Genomic DNA, 10,244 nt, shown 5'->3' on the forward strand with positions numbered 1-10,244 from the left:
TATATGTAAAAATATCTTAAAAGTTGATGCCAGGATCACCAAAAAGCATCCTAACCCATTCCCCACACTAGATTATGCTCTCATCCACTGTATACTCTCATTGTTCTTATCTTTATTGGAATTAATTGTTTAATTTTCTGTCTTACCAAATAGATTTTAAGTTTGGGGAAAAAGACCTATGTCTATCTTATTTAATGCTATATGATATAACAAAATATCTAGCACATATTAGGTGCTCAATAAATAATTGATGAATAACTGGAAGTTAAACTGGCATAATTCTAAGCTATGCTTATTGACTCACATATCTGTTTACTTGGAGACATACAGAAAATGGATGCCCAAAGGTTGCCTGAGGAGATGATTTAGGGTGACTTGCTACTCTAAATGGACACCAAGTTGCCAGTAAGGCAATAAAAACAATGGGAGAATTATTGACCAATGAGACAAGTAGAAATGAAGAGTGTTGTCGCTTTTAGTATTAGAAACCCAAGTATTTGAAAGACAATGAAATGAAAATGTAAGGTGGAACTTAGAGAAAAATGTATGTAAGATAAACCAGATAACAACCATTAATATTTTTGCTGAGTGGAAAAGACAGATGTAGAGGACAAATCACCTTTAAATATTATCTTTTAGCCCTAAGACAAAGACAATAATGAGTAAATTTGGTCCTAGATTGGGCTTCTCCGGATAATATCTTTCTTTCGATCGACTCTTAATTAGCGTTTCAAGTCCTGCTTCTAATCTCTCATGTTAAGAAGGGTTTGGAAATATGACTTTTCATGTGGGTAAACCTGTTCTTTGGCATTCTTGGGATTCCCCTCCATAAGCCTGATACCATCATAATTTATTGTACCAGAGTCTGACTCATTACTTTCTTTAGCATTTGCAAAAAGACACAGAAAGGATAGTGTTTATTCGACAAATATTTGTTGAGGGCCTACTAAGTGCTAAACATTGCTCTAGGCACTGGGGATACAGCTGTGAACTACATAGGCAAAAAATACCGGTCCATCTGGAGCATACACTATAGTGAGAAGAAGAAAAAAAAAAACAGATAAAAACAAGTAAATAATTAAAATATAAAATAGACCAGATAGCAATAAATATGATTTTTAAAAAATATAGCAGGGAAGATAGATAGAAAGTGCTCAGGGATGGGGGCTGCAATTTTAAATAGAGTAGACAGAGAGGTCATTGTTGAAAAGGTGACATTTAAACCAAGGGAGTGAAAGAGTGATCCCTGTGGACAACTAGAAGAGTGTTCCAGTCACAGGAAGGACAAGTGCAAAGGCTCCAAGGCAGGAGAATGGCTGGCAAGTCTGAGGAATTGCAAGAAGGCCGATGACCCTAGAACTGTACTGTCCAATATGATGGCCACCGGCCACTAGCCATATGTGCTTACTGCGCCCTGAAATGTTCCTAGTTCCAATTGTGTGATCACCTTAGGGTGAGAGAGTAAAATACTGTGATTGTGTTAATGGCCCCAGTTTTCTACCCTCCTGGTAACCATGCACTTTGCATGGTGGCTTTACAGGTCATTCCAGGAAGAGGTGGAGCCTTTTTTCTGCCATGTGATTCTGAGTTTGCCACACCAGACATGCTAGAACTTAGCCAAACTCAGCCTAAATCACTGCCTCTCAGGCTCATGAACTAAATAAACTTTTTGTCTTAAGCTATTGAGTCTTGGGGTGCTCTATTTGATGGCCATTCTGATGAGGCTGCCTTCCTCTTCTTGGATACCACAATTCTCTGCTCTGACCTTTGGGAACTGTGACATGGGTGTAAAAGATTCAGCACTAGTATTTCGGACATTATTTCTCTGGTGTCAATGTTCCAAGTCCTTGATTTAACTCCTCTCGGGGCCTCAGAATGGTTTGTTTTTTTAAATGGAATGGATGTGGGAGGAGAGCTGGGATAATCTTGCCTATTCTGTTAACTCTTCAGGCTTAAAAAATGGAACACACATGGTGTTGAACTAATTTGATTTCAGATCTGATTTCAGCGGAGGTTCGCCCAGGCTGTAACTGCTGAAGGAACACTGACTGCTGAGGCTTTGGAGGAAGACCCCTCTAGTTGAGACTGAGCAGAATTAGAAATTGGGGGAACAATCTGTGGAGTTCAACTAAAGACATTTTGTTGTTAATATCTTTAAATTTTAACCTACGTGGGTAGGGTTATTTAAACTTTGGGTTTTAATTTATCCCTGGCAATTTGATAATGTGCTTTGAAATTTTGAGTATTACTCTATTGATAGTTTATTTGATCGATTAACTTCTGGTCGGCTATATTGGAATGTTCTTCATTAGAGATAGAACAAGAATTGAGAATGAGTTTTTGGCCTAGGGACCACCAAGCTTTGGGGTTAATTTAACTAACGAATTGTCCTGATCTATTTTAGAGATCTTAAAGGAGAAAAACTAAGCTGTACATCTGTGATTCTAGAATGATAAACAAGTAGTAGTTGCCAGTGAAGGAGGATAAAAACTCAGGAGGGGAAGATAGAGTGTTATTAATGAGTTCCTAATATTCCAACAGTAATAATAAAAGAAATTAAAAAGTAACTAAAAATTTAGCACTAAAAAACTTCTGTGTGGTTTTTAGGATATGTTTTACTAAACCTTCAAAGAACAGATCATGTCCACCTTTTACAAATGGTTCCAGATCCTAGAAATAGATGGAAAGCTACTCAACTTATTTAAAAAAATTTTTTTCAACTTATTTTTTAAGAGTTTAAAATAATGCTGAAATCAAAAAAGGAGAGCACAAGAATAGAAAACTATGAGCCAATATAACCTGGGACTGTGGGAACAAAATCTCTAAATAAAACATTAACAAATTGAACCCGACAGGGTATTAAAAGAATTATGACTCCATAGGGTTTAATCCCAGGAATGCAAAATGGCTCAATATTAGCAAATTTATTATGGTAATTTACTGCAATAGAAGTAAATTCTATTTAAAGAAGAAAATACGCATGAATATCTTCATAGATGGATTTGATAAAATTTAATAGCCTTCCCTGACAATACTCTTGGCAAACTAGGAGTAGAAGAAAATTTACTTAATATGATAAAGAATATCTTCTACATGGTGAAACATTAGCTTTCTCATAAAAAATACAAGGATGCTAGCTATTACTACTACAATTAGCATTGAACTGGAGATCTTAGGTAGCGAAATTCAGTAAGAAAAATAAATGAGTTATATTAGAAAAGAGGAAACAAAACTACCGTTATTAGTAAATAATATGAGTATAGTTTCAGAAATCCTAGAAAATCTTTAATAATAATGATTAGAACTATTTTGAGTTGCATGTTTCACAAGTGTATACGTTTAGCAAAACTCATTGAATTGTATATTTAATATATGTGCCTTTAACTGTATGTAGATTTTTATCTCAATTAAAAACCATTAGAACTAATAAGAGAGATCACTGAAATGACTGGATTAAAGATTAACATGAAATAAATCAATAGCTTTGAAGAATAAGAACAAATTCTATTCACAGCAGCATTTTGAGATAAACAACAAGAAACATGTAAGATCTACATAAAAAAACAGCGAAACTTTATTAAAGGGCAAAAAAGAAGATCTGAGTAAATGATTTCTATGTTCATAAAAGAGAGACTTGCTGTTTTTAAAATAAGTCAATTCTCTCCAAATTAACCTGTCATTTAACACAATTCCAGTTAGAATCCCAAGTCTGTTTGTTTTTTCCTCCTGGATATTAAAAGTTCATCTTACCTTTTTGCTTTTCTTTTCCAAATTTGGGCATCCTTACTCAATGGTTCTTCCAGGTGAATTGTAGTAGAGTCACCTATCCATTCTCCAAGCCTTGAGTTTTGTGCTTTTTGCTAATTCACGCCAAGGTGCCACGTAGACGAGTAAAGGCCTTATAAAATGTATGGTTGGAGAAGGTAGCCTTAAATATGAAAAAAACTATAGAGAAAGAATTAATGTATTTGACTACATCAAAACTTTACATTTCTATATGACAAAAGACTGAAGAGACAAGGTTAAAATGCACATAGTGTTTGAGAAGAACAGAAAAAAAAAAACCAGTGATAAATTGCACCTAAATATTTGCAGTTATTTAAATCTTGCTATAAATTATATTATATTTACAATAAAATGTAATGGTGTGGGTAAAGAATTAATAAAACTTTTACCCTTCTGCATGGTAATTTGGCCTTCAGTTAACCTTCTGTTATCTGTTCTTCTGAAACCTGATAAAGATAGAATTGTCAGCTATGTCGTTAGGCAAAATTGCTTATATTAGAGCAATTACCTGATTGGTAAATTGCATTTGGACTGGCAAAACTATAATTACCTGATGGGAGATCTTAGCTTTGGGCTTCCCAGAGTGTGAAGACTCTTTAATTGGACCCTGGTGGGTCTCTGGAAGCTACACCTGTGAGATTGTTATAAGAAATATTGACTCCCAAGGGATATGAGACTTCTAAGTCAGAGCAGCTGCCACTGAAGCCTGGTGTAAGTCTTCTTTCCTGGCACCTGAGCTGCCATTTGGCTGCAGACAGGTTAGGGGGGAGCAGCTATATGACTGCTGCATAGACTCTCAAGGAGGTGGAACGCCTAATTCTGCCCTGCTCCAAATTGTCCTTCTAGGCCCAGATCCTTCCAAACTGATGCTACATGTGGGCATAGCAGTCTTAGCGAGTCTCAAAGTTTAGTGGTACCTTAGAAGACTCTGGTGGATGTTGCACCTGGTAACACAGATAGTTTATGCCTGACCTATATAGAAAAGGACTAAGAGAATAGAATCTTGTTAGATAATCAGTTTGAGATTTAGTGAACTACACCTGTGAGAAATCTGATTTCTATCACAAGGTCATAATACTGTTTATGTTTCCCTGTCCCCACTTGTGACAGCTGATGCAAATCGCAGATACGGGGCCAGGCGAGTGTGAACACCTCAGTGCCATGAGCCTAGGAAACCCAAATCGATAATGTGATATCAAATATTTCACAGGAAGAGCTGATCAAATTCTCTTCATCTCACATATTTCAAAGCAGGTGATGAAGGACTTGAGTTTTAGAGATGGATGTTTTCTTTGGCCTTAGAGATACCTTTAAATCTACTGAACCTGATTTTTGGTGACTTTGCATTCCCTAGATCTACTTGGGACTGACTATACACACCTAGTCCCAAGTATCCTTGGAGGTTTAGCTACTTGAAACTCGATCTAGCCAGTCTTATGAGAGACCTTTTTAAAGGTTGAGAGAACATTTGTTTGGGTCAAATCTAACCGGAGAGTGATTGGGAGTCAGAACTTCCTCTTTTGATCTCATATATTTTTTTTTACTCCCCTTTATATGTGGGTAAAAGAATGGTTCTTACTGGAAAAGCCACGTATTTACAATGCATTTATACCTTCAAAAAACAAAAGAAAGATTATCAGCATTTTTTGTGGCCATGTAGATACATTATAACATACTTGGACCCCATTAAAAGACCCCTATAGGATCATGATCTGACAATTTTAGATTGTGGTATTAGTGTGGGGGAGAACAAAGTCCTATAGGTATTTATTTTTTCAGAGTCAGAATTTACAAACAGCCAGTAAAACTGGTCCAAGAGCTTTTTAATCATGATAAAGCTGTTGGTTTGGGTCAGATCAGGGGTGTCCTTTAAATTTTCTATATAGTCTTTTATTATTTTAAACTTCATTGTGTTAAAAAATATAAAAGTAATGTGTGCTTTTTGTAATAAGTTAAACAGTAGAGGGATCCATAAAGAACAATGAACATCCTCTTTCATCCCCAATGCCACCTTTTTTAGGTAACCGATGACAAAAGTTTAGTATTTGCTTTTCCACCTCATTCTCTGTGCTTGCACAAACACATAGCAAGACATGTAGGTTATGAAGGATAGTGTAACTTCAAGTTGCATACGTTACTCTGCAATTTCTTCTTTTTCACTTACATTATAGACATTTCTGCAAGTTCTTACATATAGCTCTAATGCGTTATTTTTAATAATAGCATGCTATTTTAAAAGATTAGTTCTTTTCCTATTGATGGACATTCAGGCTGTTTCATTTTTAAAAAATCACTACAGACAATGTTGCAATAAATATTATTGTAAATATAGATCCATACTGGTGCATTTCTTTTTGGTAGGACAGAATTATAGGGTTCTCTGGGTCAAAGGAGATGTGATATACACTATTAATTTTAACAGTTACTCTCCCAAAAGCTTGTAGCAATTTATGCTTCCGCAGCTTCCCCAAATCTTTGCCTGCCCTGGATGTTAGCAATCTTTTTAATTTTTGCCAATCTGAGGATGAAAAATGATCTCCTTTAACTGTTTTCCTTTTGCTCCCAATCTATTCTCCACTGCAGTAGTAATTGTTTTGATCACTACATGACCTCCCTGCTCAAAATACCTCATTCATTTCCTGTTACTCTTAGAATAAAGGTGAGCATCTTGGACATGGTCGCAAAGCACCCTGTGATCTAATCTATCTGCCCCTCTGATGTGCATTTCTCCCAATAGAAAGAGCTTTCTCCTGATTGTTCTAACTCTACTGAGAAATTGAGATGATATATTAGCTTGTTTGCAGGTACAAGCCTCACAGGGAGCTAGAGCTTTCAAAATGTGACTAACTTATGCCTGAAAGGAATAATTATTTGCCTTGATGGAAGTGTTTTTCCAGTTGCTTCTGGCAGATCATTTAGAATAAACAGGGAAGCATAGGACTTGTCAAAAAAACATGTTAGGGCGACACCTTGGCTCCTGAGGAATAGGCAGAAAGTCTGATGGTAAATGTAGGGGGTTTTTGCTTCTCTTGTTTTTAAGTCGGACTTTTAAAGTAGAAGCTGCCTTTAATGTGCTGGTTTACAGAACAGGAAATCTGATTTTTCAGTGTGATAACACATTCTTTGACATTAACCAGTACAGTTGGATTTTTAATGACACTTTCATCTTCAAAGCCCTTCACCAACATGGGTGGATTAATTATTCATTTTTGGTTGTGTGTTAAAAAGAAAAGTCTTCAAAGCCACCATCCTTTCTCCCTGGAATTGGGGTTCTCCACCTTTCAAACGTTGCTTTTTTGCCCTCAAGGGAGAAAAGAAATTGCATCTATTTTTTTTTATGATAAAAAGAATACAATAGAAATATACTCTTTACAGTAGGAACAGATGATGTCCTTATATCCTGAGTGGGATTAGAAGAGGTCGGAAAGCAGTGTTTAAACTGTGTTTACAGTAAGCACTGTGAGAAATAACTTTGGCTGAAAGTGTTTGTTACTGCTGTCTTCTTATGTGCTTCTGAAAAGTAGCACAAATACATAAAGCGCCCTGCATTAAATGTTAAGTTGAAGTATAATAGGCAGACCCTTACATTCATCGCTAAAGTATATTTCTTTTCTGTTCCCTTCAAAAAAAGAAAAAATAGCCTAATTGAGTTTTAAAAAGATTTGGCCTCAGAGAAGAAAACCCTCAAGCCTTCCCTAGGGTCCTCCTTGACTTGACACATCTTGTAACCACAAGGGAGCAGCCTTTCCTTTGATGAGGTCTTCCTTCCACCTCCCCAGAAATGAAAGAGCAAGTGTAGGTTTGCAAACAGTCTAAAAGCCCTTTCCATTATAATGCCCTGGACGCCGGAAACCACAGAAGGCAGTCAAGTTTTGATTGTCAACGAGAAAGCCTCTGGTGATCTTTCGCTCAGCCGCCACGGAGATGCGTTGGTTCCTGGGAGGGCCTCTGCTGAATCCTTTAAGATTCCTCTGCTCTTGAAGACTCAGATCAGTGGATTACAGTAATTGAAAAGCTTAGGTGGCTGGGAAGATTATTCTGTTTGGTGTGCGCTCACATTTCCAGGCTAAGGGACAGAGCAGAGAAACCCTTCTCCCCTCTTTTTCTTCTTTTGAAAGAAGACGATCAGAGAGGAAGACGGGGTTTGAAGTGTGGATTAGGGATCTCAAATCTTTGCCTAGCACCTTCGTCTGGATCTTTATAAAAAGATTGAGGAGTGCAATGAATTCACGGAATCATGCAAACTTTCCTTGAAGCCTGTTCCGGAACCTAGCTTCCGGACCCAGAAACTTCTCCAAAACAGACCATCTGTGCCAGGCAGTGTGAATGGACCTGAAGATTTGCAGCCTCGTTTTCTGCTGAGAGATTAAGCTCTTGGGTGATCTGTTGGCTTTTCGACGAATGATGGAGAAACGCAAACCGGCCGGACTGCTGAACTTGCCCTACCCCCTCCACCCGGTGCCCCTGGGCCTGCCGGGGACCCTAACCCGCGTCCCACTTAGGGACGCGTTCAGGGTCTCCTTGCATCTGGATGCCGCACGCGGCGCCCCGAGACGGCCCTACCTGCCCTTGCCGCTGGACGGCGCCTTGGAGCCCGCCTTCCTCCGCAAGCGCAACGAGCGCGAGCGGCAGCGGGTGCGCTGCGTGAACGAGGGGTACGCGCGCCTCCGAGACCACCTGCCCCGGGAGCTGGCGGGCAGGCGCCTCAGCAAAGTGGAGACGCTCCGCGCCGCCATCCGCTACATCAAGCACCTCCAGGAGCTGCTGGAGCGCCACGCGCGGGGTCTGGAGAGCCCGGCGGGACCTCCGCACAGGCCCGAATGCAACAGCGATGGCGAGTCCAAAGCCTCGTCGGCACCTTCGCCCTGCAGCGAGCCCGAGGAGGTGGGCAGCTAGTGAGCGGCCGGACCCCGGCGCCCGCTGCACGGCGCGCCTTTGCAGTCTGGTCTAAGGTTCTCTCCAACGTTGGATGCACTTTTAATCAGGCTTTTCCTCCAGGAAAAAAAAAAAAATCTTAGCAATAAGAAATTAGTGCTTTAGGGGAAAAGATATTTTGACATTCTGGTCGGGTTTTCCCCCTCATTGTTTTTGTGCCTGTAACTTAAAGGTACCTATTAAAGAAACTCTTTTCCTGGACTTCTCAAATGCAAAAACGTACCATGTTCTGAGCACCTCGTTCTGAAAACGCAAAGGGCAATAACAACGGGGATTTCCCACAGTCAGCTGTGTGGGTAAACTATGTACCTAACTATTGAAATCAATCCAACCTTAACCGAAGAACTTTCCAAAGATAAATAAATAAATGTCAGTTCTTAGGACGAGAGGAGAGTTTTCCTGCATTCCTTCCTTTGGGAACTGTATTAGAAATGGAATCGACACCGTGCTTTGGGTGAAGGTGACTCTAAGCTGACTCTAAGGTGACTCTAAGCTGACACCATGCCAGAGAGTGACGCTATGCCAGAGAGTGACACCATGCTGCTGACTTTGTGAACGGTAGTGTTAGGGAGGACGGTCTTCATTTGCTATATCCTGTTTTATCAAAAAGTGGCTTTTTGGAAACTTCATAGCATTTAGCAGATAATAACAACAGATGGTGTGGCTGATCTTTTTGGAAGAGAACTCAGATTGGTATGAAAACTTATTTTTCCTCTCAGTAGTTTTTGTCCACTGCTTTTTAAATTTTCCTTTTCTTTGCACTGCTCTCATGCCATCTGATTTCAGTTCAATTGAAGTGACACTGTGACTTAAAAAAAAAAAGGAAAGCTTAGGTGGCTGAATGGGATGCACTGAGGTTGGTACAGTCTCAAAGTTCTATCACTCATTGCACAAGGCCTTCCAGGTATATTGAAATTATCTAGTGACTTGTTCCTAGTCTTTTAAAAATACTTAATTCTGGTCATTTTTCCCCCCCCCCTGAGAAACAATTATAAATTCAGTAGGTAAGTCAACAGCTTGTTAACCTAAGAAATAAACTTCCACTCTCTCAAGTTATTTTCTAATATGCTGAATTGCCCTTTCCACCAGGCTCCTTTGGTGTGGGGGTGGGGTGTGATGCTAGGAAACGGACAAAAAGACAAAACTGAGCCCTTTTGGGGAATTATTTCACTCCATCCCCACACTGGCCTCATGAAGGAGGATTTATTACCCTCTTTTTACAGATGTGACAACTGAGGGAAGCGAATATTCAGTGAACATCTTTTACACGCCAGGAATGATGTTGTGTGCTTTCTACATTGTGTCCTATTTAATTCTCATAAATCTGTGAGGTGGGTATGACCCATATTTTGTGGTTTTCTTAAAAAAAGTGAAGCTCAAAGACATTACCTGCTTGTCCAGGTTAATGAGTTAAGTGGGGCTATGATTAGTTGAGCTGAGACTCAGTTCCAAAGTCTGTCTGACCTCATAGCCCAGACTTGCTGTCACCCTTCCCTTCCCTTGCTCTGAGCAAACATTACCAG

General features: G+C 39.3%; 1 protein-coding gene across 1 annotated transcript; it reads left to right on the plus strand.

Moving 5' to 3' along the window:
- The first annotated feature begins 7,619 nt into the window (after window positions 1-7,619).
- On the plus strand, window positions 7,620-9,173 carry ASCL4 (achaete-scute family bHLH transcription factor 4). Its single transcript, XM_023527303.1, has one exon. The coding sequence runs from the start codon at window positions 8,188-8,190 to the stop codon at window positions 8,680-8,682; it is 495 nt and encodes a 164-aa protein (XP_023383071.1). The 5' UTR covers window positions 7,620-8,187; the 3' UTR covers window positions 8,683-9,173.
- The last annotated feature ends 1,071 nt before the right edge of the window (window positions 9,174-10,244 follow it).

This window comes from Pteropus vampyrus, unplaced genomic scaffold, assembly GCF_000151845.1.
Source record: "Pteropus vampyrus isolate Shadow unplaced genomic scaffold, Pvam_2.0 Scaffold16, whole genome shotgun sequence".
NCBI classification, from domain to species: domain Eukaryota; kingdom Metazoa; phylum Chordata; class Mammalia; order Chiroptera; family Pteropodidae; genus Pteropus; species Pteropus vampyrus.